The sequence below is a fragment of the Pseudonaja textilis genome, chromosome 11 (assembly GCF_049901715.1).
Source record: "Pseudonaja textilis isolate UNSWEBS1 chromosome 11, rPseTex1.2, whole genome shotgun sequence".
Classification (NCBI taxonomy): Eukaryota; Metazoa; Chordata; class Lepidosauria; order Squamata; family Elapidae; genus Pseudonaja; species Pseudonaja textilis.
In genome coordinates, this window is record NC_142000.1 from 6,032,305 (window position 1) to 6,055,213 (window position 22,909).

At 40.0% G+C, this 22,909-nt stretch overlaps 1 protein-coding gene across 2 annotated transcripts in view; it reads right to left on the minus strand.

Annotated features, from left to right (window-relative positions):
* The window catches only part of SMPD3 (sphingomyelin phosphodiesterase 3), a 210,996-nt gene that overhangs the window by 27,230 nt on the left and 160,857 nt on the right, over positions 1 to 22,909 (minus strand). Inside the window, exons 5-9 of one of the 2 annotated variants that reach the window (XM_087940516.1) lie at positions 22,476 to 22,631; positions 17,826 to 17,915; positions 16,918 to 16,981; positions 5,058 to 5,220; positions 1,397 to 2,024 (exon numbers count right to left, since the gene is read on the minus strand). In XM_087940516.1, coding sequence (XP_087796642.1) covers positions 1,923 to 2,024; positions 5,058 to 5,220; positions 16,918 to 16,981; positions 17,826 to 17,915; positions 22,476 to 22,631 — 575 coding nt within the window. In that variant the 3' untranslated portion in view covers positions 1,397 to 1,922. Of the gene's footprint in view, positions 1 to 1,396; positions 2,025 to 5,057; positions 5,221 to 16,917; positions 16,982 to 17,825; positions 17,916 to 22,475; positions 22,632 to 22,909 lie in introns of those variants that run through there. The other variant, XM_087940517.1, reaches the window with a different exon arrangement.

The following is a 22,909-nucleotide window of genomic DNA, read 5'->3' on the forward strand; positions in this document are numbered from 1 at the left end:
AGGTGGATCACTCGCCTCACAATCAGGAGGTGAGGAGTTCAATTCTAGGTATAAAGGCAGATGTTTCTCTCTCTGGGCACTCTGAGAATGTGTCTGCTGAACAAAACTCCGCATTGGTGAAAGGAAGGGCATCTGGCCATTAAAACACTCTGTTAGCTCCATTCAGTTCCCCAGATTCCACCCTGCAAAGAGTTAAAAGAAGATGACCGCAGCAGTACCTTATCAGTTTAATGGTGTTAGCCTTATAACCTCATTCTACCTCAGGGTTTCTCAACCTTTGTGATTTGAAGACGTCTGGACTACAACTTCCAGCATTTCCCAGCCAGCAATGTTGAAGTCACATCTTCAAGTCACCAAGGTTGAGAAACCCTGTTCTGTCTTATTCAGAGATCCTTCCTCTTGACATTACTAGGAGTTGGATAAAAGGAGCCTGTGCTACGGATGTAGTAATCCACATCCATTTGCTTAGCAGAATCTAACACTGTAGTTTACCCTGGAAATATTGCATCATACAGAAGGTGGCCATTATGATTATTATTATTATTAAATCTCAGTTCTTTCTCACCATTTCCTATGCTTAAAAAATGAACATGTCCGGGTGAAAGGTTGAGCTAGCTTTCTCCTGACACAATGGTTCTCTGTCTTATGACAGTGCTTTTCAGTTTTTGAGCCGAGATATAGGAACGTTGGACAATGCCTATTATCGGTGGAGCTTCTTGGTCAAGGGATGGCCCCTGGAATTCCATATATGAAGTTTCAGATCTGCTGCTCCCCTCAATTTAAAAGGGTCTCTGGGATGGGAGTGACCTCAGGTCAAAAGGTTAGTCTATTGGTTCAGAATGACCAGCTGGATCAGATCATCTTTGTTCACGTCTCTCTCTCTCTAAACCTCTCTCTCTTGCAATCTTTGGGAACACTCTTCAAAGAAACCAGCGCCACTTCAGTGTGTTTCATGAATCAGTTGGTCCTTGTTGGCGTTATCTTCTTCTTAAAAGTGGGAGCTGCATTAAGACATGAATTGGAGTTCTGCATTTTTCATTCCTCCACGGTCCATACTGAACTGACCTGGTTGCCTTTTAGTATTCATCAATGAACCTGAAGAGGGGCTCATTCTCTAAAATGCTTTTCCTTGGCCTCTTTTGATTTTGAGTCACCACTGGTGGGGTGGGGTAGCATTTCACCCACCCATCCGCCCTCCAACCTTTACAACCACTTCATTTCAAAGTGATGTCATGCAATGTAAACACATGCGTCCAATCCAAGCATGCTGCTACAACTTTACAAGGCTAAAAAAAATTGTGAGAGAGAGAGAGAGAGAGAAAGAAAGAAAGAAAGAAAGAAGAGAAAAGGAAGGCAGGAAGGAAGGAAGAAAAGAAAAAAAGAGTTAACATTTTAAGGATATCTAAAGAAATAAAGCAAAAACTCACTTCTGGAGCAGCACAAACACAGACCAATTATAAACTAAATTGTGCTATATATCCGTATATACCTATATATATTTCTATCTCTATATATAGATATATATGTGGGTGGGCATATGTGCGGATGTGGGTGTACGTAGATTGAGTAAGAATGGCACTGAATCAAAGGAATTGGGACTTCTATCTTGGTTTCTTTTAAGTCCACAGTGAAAGTATAGAAATATAGGCCTGCCTGGTTGCTGGGGCAACTTGTGACACTTGTCAATAGAGTTGACCTTCATCTCATCCAACTCCCCACATATGTTCACATACGCCTCTGTGTTTCTTTCCAACAGCCTCCAAAGTGGGTTTTGAATGTAGAAAAATCAATTGGAAACCAGCCTGGTCCGTCCTGAGGGGTTTAGAGGCATGGGGGCACCAGAAAAAGACCACTCTTGCGTCTTGGTCACAAATGTGGAAGTTCCCTCCGCTAGGCTCTTGAGGACACTTTTCCTTCCTTCTTTAAGAATCTTCTTCTCCAGTCGAAACCACTAGACGCATGGCAACAGGCAGGTGATCTGTGAGTCCTGCCAATTGGGTAATAAAACTGAATTCTTCTACTTCCTGCAAAGGGAACAACGAAAGAAACATATATATATATTTATTTTTTTAGAAAGAGCAAACGAAGGTCTTAGTAATCTTCAGGGGCTCTGAGGCTCCCTCCTGTGGAGTCTATCAAGCCCCTGAATGAGGTCTGGCTGAAAGGGAGGTCTCCTTCTACAAATCAGCTTGGTCATTATTCGATGGCACAAGGTGATTACAAAAAAATAATAATGCTGCAAGCTGTCAAGGGTTTTAATTATATTGGATTTAGAATATTTATAGCTCAGGGTTGAACTGGGGGGAAGGGTTCTCTAAGCTTGGTTGTTTTCTTGCAGATGCTTCATCATCAAAGCAAGTATTATCAGTGCTAGAAGGGTTTGTTGGGGGAAGAGGAGGAGGAGAAGGAGGAAAGGAGGACTATGGGTGCTTGTGCTCTCTGAACTAGGTTTTCTTGCAGAGGTTTTGTTACCCAACTAGGTAATGTCCGTCAGGGGTAGAAGAAAGTACCAAGAGCCTCAGTGGCACAGAGGTTAGAGTGCAGTACTGCAAGCTATTCCTACTGCAATTTGACAGATCGAATCCCACCAGACTCAAGGTTGACTCAACCTTCCATCCTTCTAAGTTCAGTAAAATGAGGACCCAGATTGCTGGGGGACAATATGCTCACTCTGTAAACCGCTTTGAGACGGCTGGAAAGCACTATAAAGCAGTATATAAGTCTAAGTGCTATTGCTATTATGCAAGCATTTTTAAAAATATATTTATTTTCGTTTATCATAAAAGGTAAAGAATACAAAACAGAAAACTCAGACAATCAAACATGAAATAACAATCCTACTCAAGGAACCACCACTGTATATAAAAAGAGAGCAAACCAGACTCCCACCGAGCACTGATTATGTTACCTAGTTGGGTAATAAAATGCATGCAAGAAAACCACCAAAGTCAGAGAGTGCCTAGGCCCCTACATTGCATTTGCCTTCTAAGCAAAAAGAACTCCCAGGACCCCAAATATACGTCCCAACTCATCTGCACAACAATTTAGTGAAGAACTAGAGGGGGCTGGTCTGAAGAAAGGAAAAAGAGAATGAAACAATTATAACATAAATTAGCTTTCTTTGTACATAAGTACATGGATACTTCCAAAACCATTGGCATTCATATTTGTCCCCAGATTCTGGAATTCGGAATATGTTGTATATACCTGCTTCATAACAATATACTCACACACATACACCTGCTCATACATACACACACACATGCATTTAAATATATCACTCTTCTCAAAATGGGCTCTTCTGCACAGATTTCAGTAGGGTAGTTCTTAGCTAAAATCTGCACGAGAATATTAAGAAATGCTAGATTGTTGACATTAGAAGGATATGATCTGTTGTTGGGGTGGCATGCTTTTTTATGGTATAAAGGAACTAAAACACAAGGGTATTTTAGAAGACATATACGGGAGTCTCTGTGGTTAAACTGGGAGAAGAGTAAAAGGCAATGCTATTTGAAAATTCCAGTCTGGCTATCAACTATTGAAGCATTTTCCTATCCTATAATATGTAAAAAGGAACAAACAGTTAGATATGGTGAAATATTGAATGAAAAGGGTGAACTTAAATCTATGCAAAAATTAGAGGAACAAGGTATAAAGATGAATTGGTTTTCATATACGCAAATACATTCAAGGTATGACAAAGATTTTAAAACAGAAGGTTTCTATGATAAACTGACTGACTTAGATAAGATTTTGACAGGTACTGATGAAAAGGTGATTAAAAATTGCATGGATATTTATTAGAAATTAAACTAGAAGAAGAACAAGTTAAAGAAACAATGATTGCTTGGGGAAAGAATTTTGGATATGGGATTGATTTAGAGAAATGGCAAAAATTGTGGTCTCAAAATTATAAAATGACTATGTCAACAGCATATAAAGAAAATTCGTATAAAATGTTTTACAGATGGCATTTTCCCCCAACAAGAATAGCAAGAATGTTCAAGGACAAATCTGAAAAATGTTGGAAATGTCATCAGGTACCTGGCTCATATTATCATATATGGTGGACTTGTGCGGATGCTAAAAAATATTGGACTAAAATCCACACATGGTTGGAAAAAATGACAAAAAAGCATATAGACTTGAAACCAGAGATATTTTTATTGGGAATTTTACCTGAAATATATAGTAAAGAATTGAAATATCTGATTGTAAATGTATCAACAGCAGCTAGGATTGTATTTGCCAAAAACTGGAAAAATGAAAAAATACCATCGCAGGAGGAAATTATTAAGAAAATATTGGAATGTGCTGAAATGAGTAGATTGACATTTGAAATCAGAGAACAAGATGACAAACAATTTTATAAAATTTGGGATCTATTCTATCAATGGTTAGACAATAAAACATAGCAATGAAATATGTAGATTTTTAGAAAATAATGAATATATAAAGATGTATTTTTTAATTATATCTACAAAATGATTGTAGGATAGATTTGAGATGATAATATGAACTGTCATAAAACAAATTAAGTAAAATATGGATTATCTCGTAAAACATGAATGAATAATAGTATAGTCAAATGATTGATTAACAATGATATTAATGTACTTAATATTTGATTGACAATATAAGAATATATACAATGTAATTGTAACTGAAGACTACGAAGTGGAAGCACAAAACAATTTGTAAACCAACCGACACACTGTATGGAAGATGGCTTGATGTTTTTATGTTTTGTTTGTCTACGTTTGTCTTAAAAAACAATAAAAAAAATTTAAAAATAAAATAAAATCTGCACCAGAACATTGGGGATGAAATAAAGCCTGACAGATAATTAAATTTAGATCTTTCCCTGAATTCAGGGCACATCGTGCAACATCTACAGCTTGGAAAGATCAGATTCTCCCTTCCACTTATATTGTTGAGCCCTTAACATGCAAATTTCTTACTTGGTATTCCTGGTGGGAAGAGCCTTGTATCATGAAGCACTTTTCCTTACCGCGGACCTGAAATTTTAGCTTTAAATGTCATTAAAAGCAACTTACTGTTTTCCACTCCAGGTAGAGTCCTTCCTTGCTGTAGAGCAGGTAGTCAATCCTCCTCCCGTTGCCTTTCAGCGCCCCCTTCCTCCCTTTCTGACTCGAGGCCTGGCTCTTACTGGCCGGAAACACAAGGAAGGCTTTCCGTCCGTCTTCGCTTTCCATCGTCCTGGTTTGCAAACACACAAGGAGGTTTTAGGTCAGCGCAGCTCTAGCTCAGTCTCATCCATCACAATTCTGCTCATAAAGCAAGTGTGGCTTCCCATTACATGGAAGGGCAAGAAGCTTTTAAGAAGGGGAATGAAATCACTCATTGGTTGGGAAGGATGTTCATGCAGCAACCCTTGTTTGGGCAAAGTCACGGTGGAATCATAGAATCGGTCACAGAATCATAGAATCACTCGCTGAATCATACTCATAAAATCAGTCATAGAATCAGTCATAGGATCAGTCATAGAAGCAGTCATAGAATCATAGAAGCAGTCACAGAATCATAGACTCAGAATCAATCATAAAACCAATAATAACATCAGTCATTAAGTCATAGAATCAGTCATAGAATCATAGAATCAGTCACTGAATCATAGAATCAGTCATTGAATCATAGAATCATAGAATCAATCACAGAATCAATCACAGAATCAATCATAGAATCAGTCATAAAATCAGAGAATCATAGAATCAGTCATAGAATCATAGAATCAGTCATAGAATCATAGACTCAGAATCAATCATAAAACCAATAATAAAATCAGTCATTAAGTCATAGAATCAGTCATAGAATCATAGAATCAGTCACTGAATCATAGAATCAGTCATTGAATCATAGAATCACAGAATCAATCACAGAATCAATCACAGAATCAATCATAGAATCAGTCATAAAATCAGAGAATCATAGAATCAGTCATAGAATCATAGACTCAGAATCAATCAAAATCAATCATAAAACCAATAATAAAATCAATCATTGAGTCATAGAATCAGTCATAGAATCACATAGAATCATAGAATCAGTCAGAGAATCATAGACTCAGAATCAATCAAAATCAATCATAAAACCAATAATAAAATCAATCATTGAGTCATAAAATCAGTCATAAAATCAGAGAATCATAGAATCAGTCATAGAATCATAGAATCAGTCATAGAATCATAGACTCAGAATCTATCAAAATCAATCATAAAACCAATCATAAAATCAGTCATTGAGTCATAGAATCAATCACAGACTCATAGACTCAATAATAAAATCAATCATAGAATCAATCTAGAATCATAGAATTAGACTCATAGAATCATAGAGCTGGAAGGGACTTTGGAGGTCTTCTAGCCCAACCCCGTGCTTCAGGCAGGAGACTTTATACCATCCCATTCAAATGGTTGTCTGGTCTATTTTTGAAAACTCCAGTAACGGAGCACCCACAACTGCGGGAAGCAAGCTGCTCTATCGATTAATTGTTCTCACTGTCCAGAAATTTCTCTTTACTTTCAGGTTGGATTTCCCTTTAAAACATTCTTACTCCTTATCCTGCCCTCGGGGGCTCTGGAGAATAAGTCAGCTTCTCTGTGAGAGCCCCTCAATACTGGAGGACAGTTATCATGCCCCCCCCCCCATCCAAATCTTCTTTTTTGTTAAGCTAAACACACCCAGCTCCCTCATCTGCTCCTCTTGGACTGTCTGGTTTGGTTTTGCAACCCAACAACACAGACACAGACTTCGGAGAGTAATTAGGACTGCAGAAAAAAACAATTGCTACCAACCTGCCTTCTATGGAGGACCTGTATACTGCACGAGTCAAAAAAGGGCTGTCAAAGTATTTACAGACTTCTCATATCCTGGACATAAACTGTTTCAACTCCTTCCCTCAAAACGACGCTACAGAGCACTGCACACCAGAACAACTAGACACAAGGACAGTTTTTTCCCCAACGCCATCACTCTGCTAAACAAATAATTCCCTCAACACTATCCAACTATTTACAAAGTCTGCATTACTATTACTATTAATTTTCTCAGCATTCCTATCACCCATCCCCTCCCACTTGTGATAGTATGACTGTAACTTCGTCGCTTGTATCCTTACGATTTTTATTGACTATTTCCTAGTATGATTAGATTTCTTATTGTATGCTATGACTATCATTAAGTGTTGTACCTCATGATTCTTGACTCTTGACTAATTTATCTTTTCTTTTATGTACACTGAGAGTATTTGCACCAAAGACAAATTCCTTGTGTGTCCAGTCACACTTGGCCAATAAAGAATTCTATTCTATTCTATTCCATTCTATTCCATTCACCATCGTACTAGGCCTTTTGTTCTTTTTCTCTGCACTCTTTCTAGGGTACAGCATCTTCTTTTTTCGTGTGTCATAGCAAATAGCTGCACTCTCAAACAGCAACAGCTTTTACAATATTACTAGTACGGCAGCTACAACTTTCACCAATGCTCCCTGCTATTTTGGAGGGTCGGGGGCAGAGATGGGAGCAGCCAACCTCTCTTCGATCTGGTTGGAGACACACTGGAATGAAGAAGATGCTACTTGCTGGCCCTTGACTGCAGCTCAGCTTTCCATTTATGTTCCGCTCAATTTAAACAAAACAAAATTGGAAGGAAGACTCCAGGGGCATGGTAGGGGTCATATTGCCTGGTTGTAGTATGAGCAGCTAACACTTGATCGGCTGGCTGCTCTATCTTCAAGGAAAATAGGGCTGTGAAATAGGCAGCTGTTATGAAATGATTTCTTTTTTTAAAAAAAAAGATGAAATAAGTAAATGGTTCCCTGCTGGATTTCACCCAATGCTCATTGTAACTAGCAAGACTATTAGTTGACCAATCTCATTCTATAAGAACTTAGGAGCCCTAATTTACAGTATGTGTCAACTCATAAAATATTTCTATGGTCTTTTTAGAGTTGCAAAACCAAAACTGCATTCCATAAATGTTTTCAAAGATAGTTCACTAGGTGACTGAAATTTCTGCCATGCAAAATTCTAACTGGAGAGCATGATTGATGATTCTGGGCTATGGATGTGTCCCATTGGAGAATATGAATTATGATACCCCCAGAGGGGTGGGGGTGGGGGGAGCAGGTTCAAGGGTGACAGTGACTGATGTGTCTCAGAGTCGGTTACACCCAGGTCATGCCGACATGTTGACTTCCAATAAATCTTTTGAAATTTTGGGAGTTTGGCTCAAGACTCATGTTTTAGATGGGGGGAATTGCCAGAAACCTGACAGTATGGTATACACACACACACACACACACACACACACACACAAGTCTGATGCCCGGATATCAGTTCATTCTAATAAATATGGTCCTGGTCAGGGGTGGGATACAACAGGGTTAACTACCAGTTCAGGATTTACGAGGTTCGGTGATTTATTATGTGCTTCCCTGCACGCTGCGAGCTGCATGCCTGTAAATTGTCATCAGCACACTGTGTGCAGAGAAGCAGCCTTTGAAACAGCCCTCTGTTCTTGTTTTGTTAACTGCAGCTGTGCCTCGTTCAGCAGCTGAAGTTGAAAAATCAGGAAATAAAGATCAGGTAAGAGCCCGGGTGGGTGGGCAAAAACATCAGCAGACATAGAACCGGTTCTATGTCTGCTGCTTGCTCTTCAGAGGTGGACAGAACTGGTAGGAACCCACCCCTGGTGTCATTGGGTTGTTAGCCAACCATATATTTAGTGGTGTCCTTTTTGGGTGTCATTGTCATTTTTATTCTTTCCGATAGACTCGTGTCCTACAAACTTCTAATCCACTTCAAATCCACTTAATCCTAAAGGAACTAATTGAACGTGCTTGGTTTCCATTTTGGTGCTTTCAAATTACACTTCTCACCTTGCAAATTCCTATTGCAGGCACCCTTGTAAAATAAGAAACTTTTATTTCAATAAAGGCACCGTCAGAGGTGGGACTTCCTTGCGGCTTTTTGTCTGACCGCAGCTTTCCTTTCGAAGCTACCTGTGAAAGTTTGACATTTTTCTTCCATATTTAGAGGACAGTTTTTCACACGGAAGAAGTTATTACTGAGAGTTATTACTCTGTTCAAGGCTAGAATAAACAAGCTGGTATCTTAATATACCTGCACCCTAAAAATTACCGATATCTCTAAGGTATAACACACTTGCCATCCAGATGGGCCCAAAGAGATGAACAATTACAAAAACTCTACATAGTTTAAAATCAAGTAGCTTAAAGCCACCATTATAGTAAGGTAAGCTCAGTTTGGCCAAAGAAATGAGAACATAAAACACAGAGTAATAGGTTTGGAAGAGACCTTGGAGATCATCTAGTATACCCCCTGGTTGAGCAGGAGACTCTATACCACGAGTGTCAAACTCAATTTCATCAGGGTTGTGTTTGACCTTGGGGGGTAGGGGAGCGTGGCCAGGGTGTGTGTGTTATGGCCTCTGGTGGCCTGAGCATTCTGCCAGCGATAACGGGCTCCCAAGCTCTGTTTTCGGCTGCAACGGCTTCTTGCAACCCTCTGCCAGCAAAAACGGGGCTAAGGAAGGCCACGGGTGGCCCCATCTCCAAGCTCTGTTTTCCCTGGCAGAAGGACCACAGGACAGTCCTTTGCTTATTTTCACAGTTGCCCGGCAGGCCAGATCTAAGTACCTTGCGGGCCAGATCTGGCAACCCGGGCCTTGAGTTTGATACTCCTGCACTATACCATTCCTGACAAATGGTTGTCCAATCTCTTCTTGAAAAACCTCCAGTGATGGAGCATCCGCAACTTCTGGAGGCAAGTTTTTTCCCACTGGTTAATTGTCCTCCCTGTTAGGAAGTTTCTGCTTAGTTCTAGGTCAGATCTCTCTTTGATAACCTTCCACCTGTTACCTCTTGTCCCTGCCCTCAGGTGGTTATAAGTTGACCGCCTCCTCTCTGTGGCAGCCCCTCGTATACTGGAAGACAGTTATCGTGTCAGCCCTAAATCTTTAATACCTACGCTTTTATTGGATTCACTAAATAAGGGCACAGAACCCTTAAGTTATGTTTTTGCCAATTCTTCGTCTCATTCTGTGATTCGTATTCTACTATTGTTAGTTCTGCATACTGGTGTAATAATGTTTTGCAGTTTTGCAAGATGCTATTGTGTGTAGGATTAACCTGAGGTTACTTTGGTATTTGTATTCAGTCTGACACTGCTTGTAAATTGTAAATCTCTTCTTCTTACCCCCCCTCCCTCTCTTCCTCCCCTTCCACTCCTCCTTCCTCCTCCTCCTCCCCTCCTTCTCTTCCCCTCTTCCTCCTCCCCTCCTCCTCTTCCTCCTCTTCCTCCTTTTCTTCCTCCTGCCATAACGTAAACTGGAAACGAACTTGGTTATAAACATTTTTCAAATGAATACATAACGTGGGGAGAAAAACAGGAAAAAAATCAGATAACACCCCACCATTCAGTAACTGACTCCACTAGAAAAAGTATGACCAACTCTCAAACACAGCTTGTCCTCGAAATACAACCATAATGTAATCTGCCAAATTACAATTGTAAAATGGGTCAGTAATACAACCAATCAGATTTTTCGATATATATATCGAAAATATATATTAGCAATGGTTGTTAAGCAAAAATAGCAAAAAAAATGTATGTGTTTATCTCTGATGACCAATTTAATCACTGTCACAACTTTACAACCATAATTCAGTGTAACGATTACAGTTGTTATTTGAGGACTACCTGTAAGGGAATAAGAATGAAAAGACAGGATTGCAATAAAGGAGGGCTGAAATCAAAAGAAGTGACTGAAACAGAGATGTTAGCACTAACCAACCTGTTAGGTGAAGACAATAATTTAGAAGAAATGTCTAAAGAAAGTTAAGAATGGAGAGTGGAAAATCTTGAAATATTAAAAATAAAAATAAGGTCAGCTGGCATGCTAATGAACTGACAGTTGAAAGAGAGGGTGATTGATCATTTTGTTTTCTCAGATTCAAGAATAGAAGAAGACGTGCAATCATGTGGTGGAGAAGACAAGCTACCTACCCTCTAGGGAGAAAAACTTTGGAAAAGTAGACATGATGAAGAAGGGCAAGGGTATTTCAGGGACAACAGAGATCAGAATAGTTAAAGCGGGATTAATTCCAGTTCTAAAGCATAGCTCTTCAAACTGGATATTGCATAAAAGAGAGAGAGAGAGAGAAAAGAGAGAGCCCTTTGAATTTAGGATTTGGTAACTCTCTCTTTAGTGTAAGGTTACATTCACAGAATCTTGCAAGGCTGCAGATCTATCCCTCCCCCATTCATCTTAACAGTCCAAGATACTAGGGAGGTTTCCTTAGCATTGGGTGCACTCCTGTTGCTTCTGCAGACTCAGCCACCCCTGATCTGACTGTTGACTAAAGGGATGCTCTTCCTGCTGTCTCCCAAGGCCATCCCCTCATACCATTCCATGACTGAAGTCTTGTTTATCTTTATTACTATGTATATGTGTAACTTTATCTCTATCTATCTAAATCTATCTATCTCTATCAATCTCCATCTCTATATTTCTATCTAACTCTATTTCTATCATATCTATCTATCTATCTATCTATCTATCTATCTATCTATCTATCTATCTATCTATCTATCTATCATCTGTCTGTCTGTCTGTCTGTCTGTCTGTCTGTCTGCCTGCCTGCCTGTCTATCTATCTACCTCCCTACCTCCCTACCTAATCTAGTTGTTCGGCTGTAACTGTATCTTCACAACCCCATGAACCATAACACTTCAAGCTGTGCCTTCACTGTCTGCCAAATTCATGTTCATTGCATCAATCACACAATCTAACCATCTCATCCTCTGCCATCCTCTTCTCCTTTTGCCTTCCATCTTTCCTAACATGAGGGCCTCTCTTCTCATTAGGCGGCCAAAGAATTTGAGCTTGAGCTTGAGAATCTGATCTCTGTCTGTCTGTCTTTCTCTCTGTCCCTCTGTTTCTCTCTCTCTCTCTCTCTCTCTCTCTCTCTGTGTGTGTGTGTGTCTCTCTCTCTCTCTCTCTCTGTCTCTGTGTCTCTGTGTGTCTCTCTCTTTCTGTGTGTCTCTGTCTGTCTATCTCTCTCTCTCCCTCTCTCTCCCTCTCTCTCCCCCTCCTTCCCTCCCTCTCCCTTAAATAGTAGGACAGAAAAAACAGTGCAATTTTCTTGGGAAAGTTATGGGCTTTTACTTGTAGCAAGCAGAGCTGGTGGGCATTTGTCTATGTGGACCTCAAGTATCAGACCCAACCTGGTGGCATGTGCCTTAAGTGGGCTATACGTAGTTCTACCAGTTGGATAAATTCATTATAGTCCTAAAGGGCTGAGATGATGTACAACCTGGTGAAGATGTAGAATTGATGATAAGATTATTCCCGAAGAAATGTACTTGACATGAGAATTGTTGTTAGCCAAATCATCAATTAGACTACACTCTGAAAAATGAGTCCCTACCTTTTAGAAGCAAACCTCCATAACATTGGAAAGTCTGCAGCTCCTTTTCTAGAAAATTAGAAATACATTAAAATAATTGCTGCCATTTATTCTTATTACTCATCTGTTATCAGGCTTCTAAATGTAAAATATCCTCTTAACATTTTCTGACGTTTATCTCTAGAGGCCTAATATATTAATGCCTGCTTGCCATTTCTGGTTAATTTAAGTTTCATGGAATCAATAATTTGCAATGTTCACAGATGGGTATTTTTAATTGCCCAGCAGAAAGTTTATTTTGATACAAAGATGGTTCAGCCTAAACCGTTGTCTAATTAATTGTCTTCAGTAGTACTCTTGGCAGATCACTCTTCGGTCTGCTCAGAGTGGGATGTGAAAGAATGAAATTTTCACTGCCTGAGTCAATGAATAATTTTGGTTTTGATAAAATTGACCTCTCTTGAAAGACCAGCCAATTATAGATACTTTATAATGGGAAATTAAACCAAAAGCTGAGAAATAGATGGAGTTATGCTCATTGTAGGAATTTGTCCTCCAGGATATCTTACAACAGAAATTGTTTTCTAAACTGCAATTTTCTAAGCTCTCTTACATGTTGCAACCATTTCTCTATCATCTCTCTTTCTCTTTCTGTCCTACAGTTTATATGTGAAGGACAGGCAGAACCTAGGGTGGAATCAAGAGAGCAATCAGCCTGGAATCCTTACGGTTCCACAAACGGTTTAAGTCCAGCCCCTCTTCAATTCCGTTGATTCTTATTTAGCACCAATTTAGCACTGACCATTAATTGACTAGATTTTTGTTGGTGCTGATTGTTCATGCCTGACAATACATGAGTTGGGCTGTCGTGAACGCTGCTACACTATGCTACTTAACTTTTATCTTGTTGCTCTCTAGATGTGCAGATGTCTTTACCAGGAATTCTCAGCAAGCCCCCACCCCCATTTGAGGACCTGGGAGAACTGAAGTCCATATTTTGAGGACTGCTAAATATTCAATGTAGGGAAGTATCATAACCATTGACAAATAGTAGGGAAATATCATAACAATTGATAAATAGGTAGCTCACCACCTATAACGAACATTTTTAAGGCTCCAATCAATCACCTTTCATTTCATGAGATAATTGTAGGAAATGGATACCTAGTTTAATGGAGCCTTCTGTCTTTGGTAGCAAGATTAGCCACTGATCAGTTTCACCTCTAATTTCTTTGTTGACTTTTGTACTGTTTGACACAAAGGATAAAATAGTTCCTCCTTCCATTCTCCTAGGCAGAAGCTGACCAGAGGCGAAGTAAATTTCATGTGTTCCATCTCCCATCATGCTTGAGAGCTCAAGCTCATATCAGCCAATTCACCCAACATCTTAATCAGATCTGATCCTCCTGATACACTTTGGAAGAACTGGTTTTGGGGCCATGTTAATAAAATAGATAAAGATGAAAGGGACAGGAATAAGTTGGGTGGACAATTGTGTTTTTCAAATAATAGAAACATAGAAAAATAGGGCTGGAGAAACCTTGGAGTTCTTCTAGTCCGTCCTCTACCCAAGAGAGAACCACTTATACCATCCTGGACAAATGGTTGTCCAACCTTTTCTTGAAAACCTCCAGAATGGAGGACCCATAAATCCAGGAGGCAATGTATTCCACCGATTAAGTGTTCTTGCTTCAGCAAATTTTGTACAAATTTGTGCGCAGTAGAAGGGCACTGAATTAAAGCAGTCGACAATTAAAGCATTTCAGCCTTTTCAATATCTTTGAGGAATAACCTCTTTCACTCCTTGCCTTAAGTATGGGGCTCCATGATGAGCAAGAGGAAGGATGAGAACTATCATACGTTCATTGTGCAAATGATGCAATTAGGTAACATGTGATGTCTTCATAACACATGTGCTGCCATCCCGGTGATAACACAATCTTTTGGCAGGCTCTTATGGACCTAAAAAACGTCACAGACTTCCTTAATCATTAAAGCAACAATAAAGGCACATACTCCAGAAGCAATGATGTCTATTGATCTTTTTCTTCTAAAGAAGTAGATCTAGATTATTTTCAGTCATGTCTTTAAAACTGCGGCCTCCTTAACTTTATTAATAGGTTTTCTGAGGTTAGCGTTGGAGAGCTAACAGAAGTCTAATTTACTGTGCTATTTCCAGATGTACCAGTGCCAATATTAACTGGGTGATAAATTAGGTTTTTATGCCTTTGTCAAATGTTATTATTGAACAATTTCCGTATGGGTCTGTTTTAAGCCTAATCTAGTTGGCCCATGACATTAGCCATTTCAGATATGTAATTATTTCTCTCTCTGTGTGTGCGTTTTAATGATGATATAATGTCAGGGTTGCAATATGTCAGTTACTAAAGGTTTTCAAAATAAGGCTGAACTAAGATTTTGAATCACTAAGGGCAACACTTACAGACCCACTCTTTTGTCTCCTTCAGGATCAGTTGTGCACCTAATTTTGTGCACGCAATTATATCTTTTCCAGAGTTGAGTTATTTCTGATTCTACTCTGGTGTATTTCAAAGTATTACAAGATGGATGCAAAGATGCTCCAGCTCCATAGACATTGTGAAGGCCTGTTTTCTCATTAGTGGAAATTTTGGACTCCCCTTCCCTCCCTGGATCTGGTCTCAAGCCAGCTGTTAATGCTTCCACCAATCCCAAGAGAGACTCAACATCCTGTTTCAAGTATCCCTTGGTTAAAAAGGGGGGCACGATAGCTCAGCCATTAAAGACACTGAGAAAGCTGACAGCCCAGGTTTGAGACCCAAGCACCACATGATGGGGGGGAGCTTCCATTCTTGCTCCAGCTCCTGCCCACCTAGCAATGCGAAAGTCAAATGCAAGTAGATAAATAGGTACCATTCCGGTAGGAAGGTAACAGTATTCCGCTCACTTCAGTGTATAGTCATGCTGGCCACATGAACATGAAAAACACTGGCTCTCTTGCTGCTTGGAGAAGAACACCAACCCCTACAGTTGGCCATGACTAGCCTGGGGAAAGCTTTACCTTTTGGTTAAAGCCTGACTCCAATTTCTTTTACTCTAACTGCAAAAAAACAATTATTTGGAAAGGACCCACCTGCAAAATGGTGATGTTATGATCATTTTGCCTTGTAAACTCACAGTAGGTTTTATATCCAACAAATTAATGGATACTGGCTGGAAAGTTTGGGGTGTGTGGATCTACCAGTACTTTTCTTCCTGGTCCTTTTGTGTGTGTGCGATTGTGTTTTTACAACAGTCTTTTTCCTGCATAGCTTCCTTTCCTATCAACCTCTGGGTTTTGGTTCTTAAATATTTTTACAAAGCCCAGACGAATGAATGCATGTGTAAATATAATGACCAATAAATGCAGAAGAAGAAACTTCAATTTGTTGTGTTTCCTTTTTTTCTGTTTTTCAATTTGGGTGTGTGTGTGTTGGCTAACTTCATTTGCCTGCTTTTTGAGGTGATTAGGAGCAAAGATTATTACAGGTTGCTTTGGGGAAAGGGTGGATGGAGAGTGGAAAAAGCCATTTTGTTGGGAAACTGCCAGCTAGTCCAGGAGGGGGAGATGAAGTGTGGGTTTAGCTTAGAGTCCTTGCGCAGTTGTAAAAGGTATAAACTTGATATTCCCCCGAGATTCCCAAAACCTTATCCAGTCATTTCCAGGGGAAGGCAGTCTAGGAATATACTTGCAACATAGGTGATAAACAATAACTTTTTAGTACTTCAGCTATTTACAATTGCTTCTGGTTTCTTGCCCCTGACAAATTGAGGATGCATGTGTAGCAGAGGTGGTATTCAGCCAGTTCTGACCAGTTCTGGAGAACCGGTAGCGGAAATTTTGAGTAGTTTGGAGAACCAGCAAATGACACCTCTGAATGGCCCCACCCCCACCTGTTCTGTGCCTCTTGAGTCCCAGCTGATTGGCTGGGTCTTCTTTGGTTGCCCTGCACAGGAGAATGGAGCTGGAAAGCAGGTTAGTGAGGTGGGGAGGGAACGGGGACTTTACAGTAACCTTCCGCTGCCATGCCCACCAAACCATGCCCACCAAGCCACACCACGCCCACCAAGCCACGCCCACAGAATGAGTAGTAAAAATTTTTGAATACCACATTACAAAGGCCAAATCTTTTTTACTCAACCCTACAATAAGGCTTTACTCAATCTTACAATCCTACATCCTTCACCTTTTTTGAGTTATATTTTAAGACTTTTGAATAAGAAGCACATACTGAGGATTTATTGCTTAAATTTCTTCATGTGTTAATTTTTTTCACCGTGTGAGATTTAAGTCCCACCCTGCAAAGCAAATACACCACATTCAAAAAACAAGTCAATAGAAGTATCTGTGAGACACAAGTAAAATCTGAACAAGTGAAATGTTTAAATTAGAGCAGCCCATTTACATTGGTGATAGAAATAAGATAGAAAGCAAAACAATACATACTTCTGTAAATTATCTGGAGTGCACACTTCTTCGTCATATAGTCCTTTTGGATCTAACAAGGTTCCTGAGAAAAAAAGAAATGTATACAGTGGTCTGCTATTATTTCAAAGCAAAGGGATCCAAAAAGTTTGAAATAGATTTTGTCTGTATTTTAAAATGAACTATTTGGAATTCTTCAGCTTTTCTAATCCTGTGTCCCCAGATAAAGTCCACAATCGTTGGCTCAAACTTCTGGGAAATTATAGTCCAAGAGAACATCCTGTTGAGGAATAATGCTACATTCCAGATGGATAGATGAATGGATGGATAGATATCATTTTGGCCAATAATGCTCCATTCCAGATGGATGGATGGGTGGATGAATGGATGGGTGGATGGATATAACATTGGGGCATAATACCCCATTCCGGATGGATGGATGGATGAATATCACATCAGGCAATAACTCTCCATTCCAAATGGATGGATGGATGGACAGAGTAATTTATTGTGGGAATTTAGTCATTGACTTAATATGTTCTGTGATGAACACTATCATGCAAAATCATCTTATGGTTTATCGAGGGGAGCACACTGTACCTTGCAATTATGATTTGTCAATCCAGGTTTCAGGCTAAACATGTTGTGCAAATCCCAGCCAAAGTGTTGACCCTATCTTTAATATCTGTTGGGAAGGCAGGCTGCAATATCTTTAAAGACAGAGTCCGATTTTCATGCCACTCTCTACCACAGGCTTTATAGTGCCCGTGTATCTGATATCAGATGTTTATAGTTGGCAACTTACTTACCTTTGGCTAAAACCAAAGCACAAGCTACCAAAAATGAGGGATCTAGTCACTCTAAGGAGGTTCCTCCTCCTAGCTAAAGGGACATCTGTCCCATTTCTGGGCCACAGCATTCCATCTTACCAATTGCCCATGATTTGTCCTCCCCTGGACCTTGGCGACATGGATCCTTGTAGTGGGTGAACAAGCAGTGCTGCTGTTCCAGCTTGTCATCTGCAACCAGAAGAAAGGCAATGAAGGAGATCCATAACGTCAAATCAAATCAAACCTTTATTGTCAATGCACAACATGTGTACAATGAAATTGACGTGTACATCTCGGAGAATCATGGGAGAGAGGTAGTGGAGCCAAGATTTATGACCAAATTCCAGAAAAATATGAGCCTTTAAGGTATATTGTGGGTATTCCTATGGAATCCTATGGAAATGTGGAGCCCATGAAATAGAAACAAAGAAAGATAGAAAGCTAACAGCAGAAAATGACCTAGTGGTTCATCGAGTCTATCCTTTGGGTTTATTTGTGGGTTTTTTTGTTTTGTTAATTAATTAATTAATCAATCATTTAAAATCATTTTTATACTTTATATTTTTTAGTGTTATTTTTTAAGTTTTTGCTGGATGATGGACGTGTGTTTATCCCAAGCATGTTTGAATTAATACAATTTAAACTTCCATAACTTTCTTTGTCCAAATCTTCAGATTTTTGCTGTTGTTTTAGTCTTTTTTAAATATTATTTTTCTCTTTAGTTTACTCTTTGTAATTGATGACAGACTAACTCGCCAAGAAGTTTTCTTTGACCAACTGTTTTTTAACTCCTCTTTTTCGGCTATAAAATTGATTCCATTCCAAAGAGCTTTAGAAATTGAGGATTGATAAATTTTGTATTCACAAAATTGGAGTGGAAAAAGCCAATTTGTTGGGAAACTGCCAGCTAGTGTGGGAGGGGGAGGTCAAGTGTGTATTTAGCTTAGAGTCCTTGAGCCATTGCAAAAGGTATAAGCTTGAGATTCCCAAAATCTTATCCGGTCATTCCCAGGAGAAGGCAAGCAGTCTAGGCATATATATACTTGTAACATAGGTGATAAACAATAACGTTAATGACGAGTTCCGGTTTGTCAGGCTTCAGGGGCAGCAGGAATTCACATTTGTGCGCGATCCCTGCCGCGCTCGCTGCCGGAGTGCCTTCGATCCAGTTGGATTGGGAGGCTATAGTTATCCTGTAGGGATAACTGAAGAGAGGGGAGATCTGGGCAGGGGTCTCAGGGCATCACAACCCCCTTCCCCAGCTGGCTTAACTCCCTTTTCCAAAGATGGTGGAGTGGTGGTCAGCAATGGCCGCCACAAAGAACCTCTCAACCGGACAAGTTTTGTGCAGGAGGAAGTTGAGAAAGTGAAAGCTTTTGGCTGAACTGGGACAACAAGCAACATCTGAATACCCTGGAACTTTGGCTCTTTAAGTGACGCATTGTTCCCAAGAGGATCACAAAGCTGCAGTTGAAAGTGAAAGGGAAAGCTTTTTTTTTCTCCTCACTTTCCTTCCCTACGGAGACAGCAGATAGAAATCGGAAATATCCGCTTTGGCAGCAGAAGGTACTAATTTTGAAAATTAAAGCCAAGGGGACATTAGATTTCTAAACACTGGCATTTAAAAATTAAAATCTTTTTGCTATAAGTGGGAAGGAAGAGAGGTAAATGATTTATACCAAGACTTGTTGAAGGAGACTGCTTGGAGCTTATAAGATCAGAGATTAAATTGCAATAAAACTTCCAAAAATTGCCTTGGAATTGTGTAATTGAATTCTACCCCAGGAAGAGAAAGTATTAAAAGAAGAAAGTGCTAAATGAAACAGTTTGTGCTGACTTTGATTGCTTGAGGACTTTGGGACTTTTGTAAACTATCTTTTGAAAGACTAAAAAAACATTTGGATTGTTTAAATTTTTTTTTCCACAATGGTATCTGTTGAAGAATTGACAATGGAATTTGAAAAGTTAAAAGAAGAGGAGGAAGACGGCAAGGGCTCTTTTGGATCTTTTTTTCACTTCTTAGAAATGGTGATTTCTACTTAGCAATAAAGTTAATGAGTTCATCTATTTACAATTGATTCTGTTTCCTTGTGCCTGACAAATTGAGGATCCATGGATAGCCATTACAAAGTTTGTTTGAGGATTGGTAAATTTTGTATTCAAAACTATTCTAGCTGGTAGAATGCACTCTCCTTTTTTCCTATTATAGTTTTTAAATGGATTTTAATGGATGTATTTGAATTACATGGATGGTTTAGCTTTGTGTTTTAATCTAACCAAGAAAATGGAATGGACGTGTACATGTAACTCCTCACTTAAGCTTTCAGGGAGACCGAGAACTCTCACTTCATTAGTCTTGCCATCTTTTATCTTTCCTTTTTTAATATGTTTAATAGATGTAATGATCATTTCTTTCTTGGATTGCTATGAGAGTTGTTAAGAGTTGGGCAGTCTACAAGTTTAATCATTATTATTAGTCCCCAGGACTGTGTCTAATATATTTTGCCAGGACAGGCTTTATCACAGAAGAAAAGGAAGCAATTGCAAAGGGTCGATATTTTAATGTATTGTTTTGCAGGATGTAGGAGGGGATTGATTCCCATTGAACTTTGCCGAGCATTGTTTAGTACCAGAAAACATTAAGGTCTCATCTACCATCTATCTAACCCTGTGCAGATGCCGTTATCTAACAGCACCTCTTAATAATGTTTCCTTTGTGCCACTGGAGAAAGGGGTAGCAGTGTTTCCCTGGCTCCTCTCAAGGGAAGCCCAGAAGTAGCTCTTCCAGAGGCACTAATGATGTCATTGATCATTGTCTACTGTCAAGGCAACACAATTCATAAATGGGAGGTTTTAACAAAGGAGGGGGAAAAAGGGAGGGGGAAGGTGTAGCCAACTTCGTCTGAAGCTAAAAATATACCCATGCATGGAAGGTAATTTTAGACAACTGGGTTGTCTAAAAGGACCTGCATTTTGGACATAGTCTTTTATCGGGTGGAGATCTAATTGCCTGCGGGTATCGATGAGCACAAGGGACATGGTGGCTCAGTAGCTAAGAAACTGAGCTTGTCAATCGGAAAGATCAGAAAGTTCGGCAGTTTGAATCCCTTGTGGCACATTACGGAGTGAGCTCCTGTTACTTGTCCCAGCTTCTGCCAACCTGGCAGTTTGAAAGCATGTAAAAAATGCAAGTAGAAAAATAGGGACCCCTTTGGTGGGAAGGGACCACCATTCCATGCACCGTCGGCTTTTAGTCATGCTGGCCACATGACCACGGAGACGTCTTCGGACAGTGCTGGCTCTTTGGCTTTGTAACAGAGGTGAGCACCACCCCCTAGAGCTGGAAACGACTAGCACGTATGTGCGAGGGGAACCTTTACCTTTACCTTATCAATGAGTAGGGCAGGAAAATGCAACCTCACAAAACAACATGTTCTCCCATGTTATAAATGACAGAGATAGTGGTCTTGTCCATAGGAAAGAGGGAAATCTGTAACCTGGGATGGGGTAAAACAGGAGCACAGGAGGGCAGGAGAAGTAATGGAGGACTTATCAGAACATATTCATAACAAATGAATTACATGCCAGAAGAACCTTGGATTAAACTGAGTTCAGTTGTTACATCCTAGGATGTCATGTTCTAGATTTAGTTCTTAAAGAGGGCAGGCTGGAGGAATAGCTGGAAGATTATCAAGGAGAGATCCTAGAAACGAAGGAGGGAGTTTTTGATGGTGAGAACTGTTAACCCCTTGAAGGGCTCACCTCTGGAAGTTGTGGGTGGTCCATCACTGAAGGGTTTTAAGAAGCGATTGGATAGTCATTTGGCCAGAGTAGTACAAAGCCTTGGGCAGGAATTGGACTAGAAGATCTCCCAAGGTCCCTTTCAGTCCTCTTAATCTATGTTCTAAGAATGCCCCACTGTTGGCAAGTAGGCAGCCATCTTGGGCTTTTTGAGTTTCCTGGAAAGGACCATTTTAGTTTCCATTGAACCCACAAAATGAGATGCTGAGGAAAATGCCAACATGCCTCTCAAATGTTTCCCCTGTTTCTATTATATTAAAAACTACCTTGATACCCGTGTTTCACTACAAAACTATGTGGTCGACTTTAGTTTTTGGGGAAAATAAGGCGGAAAAATTCTGCCTCTGCCTACCAGCATCCATTGGTATTCATCTGGCTAGCGTCCTGTCAGTGTGTGAGAGAGTTGAGGGCTGTTTGGAAACTGAAGCAGTATTTGCTGTGAGAGCAAGAAGGAGACAGCAAGGAGCCTGGGCCTGGCTTAGCTCAACCTTTTCTGTACTAAAGCTGCTTGGTGCTGTGAAACTAAAACTGAAACTCCTCTCCTCTGTTTGTGTTTTGCCTTTGGAAGAGATTTCTTTTCAGGTGGGGAGGGGGAGTAGAACTCCTTAGCATCAGAGCGTGTTAATAATAATAATATATGAAACACTAATGCTCTGATGGTCATTTTGAAAAATCCTTTTTTAGTGAGCACCTAGAAGCCAAGAGGAACATACATGCCAAATTGCAAGTTTGTAGGCTTTACGGTTCTGGAGATTTTCTGATGATGCGTGAGTGGTATTTTGCTTTTATATATATATATGTGTGTGTGTGTGTGTGTGTGTGTGTGTGTGTGTGTGTGTATAAATTACAACCTCAGTGAAAACTTCTAAAGGGGATCATCACACCCAATGCTCCCTGGGGTTTTGGGTGCGTCAGTTGTTTTGAGTTTTAGATGAAAAAAAGCCTCACCTGATGAGCAATTGTCAAAGTTCAGATCACCACAGACCACATCAAATGCCACCAGCTCCTCTGGATTGGCTGTACTGGAAGAGGAGGTAGATTTTCTGAAATCAGCCAGCCAATCCTGAAGCAGATCCAGTTGTTCGCATCGAACGGTTGTGTCCTCTGTGGAAAGGACAAAGCAAGCCATTCAAATTTAATCACCAATTTTTAATTAAGAAGGTGTATTCATTCATTTATTTATTGTGTCTATGCCACCTATCCTCTACAACAAGGGTGGTCAAACTTGATTTCACTGAGGGCCACATCAGGATTGTGTTTGACCTCGGGGGGGGAGCATGGTGGAGGTGGCCAGACTGGGCGTGGCCAGCATGATGTCACTCATATCTGGGGCGCCTGTGGTAGCCCAGGTGCTCTGCCAGCAAAAACGAAGCACCGTTTTT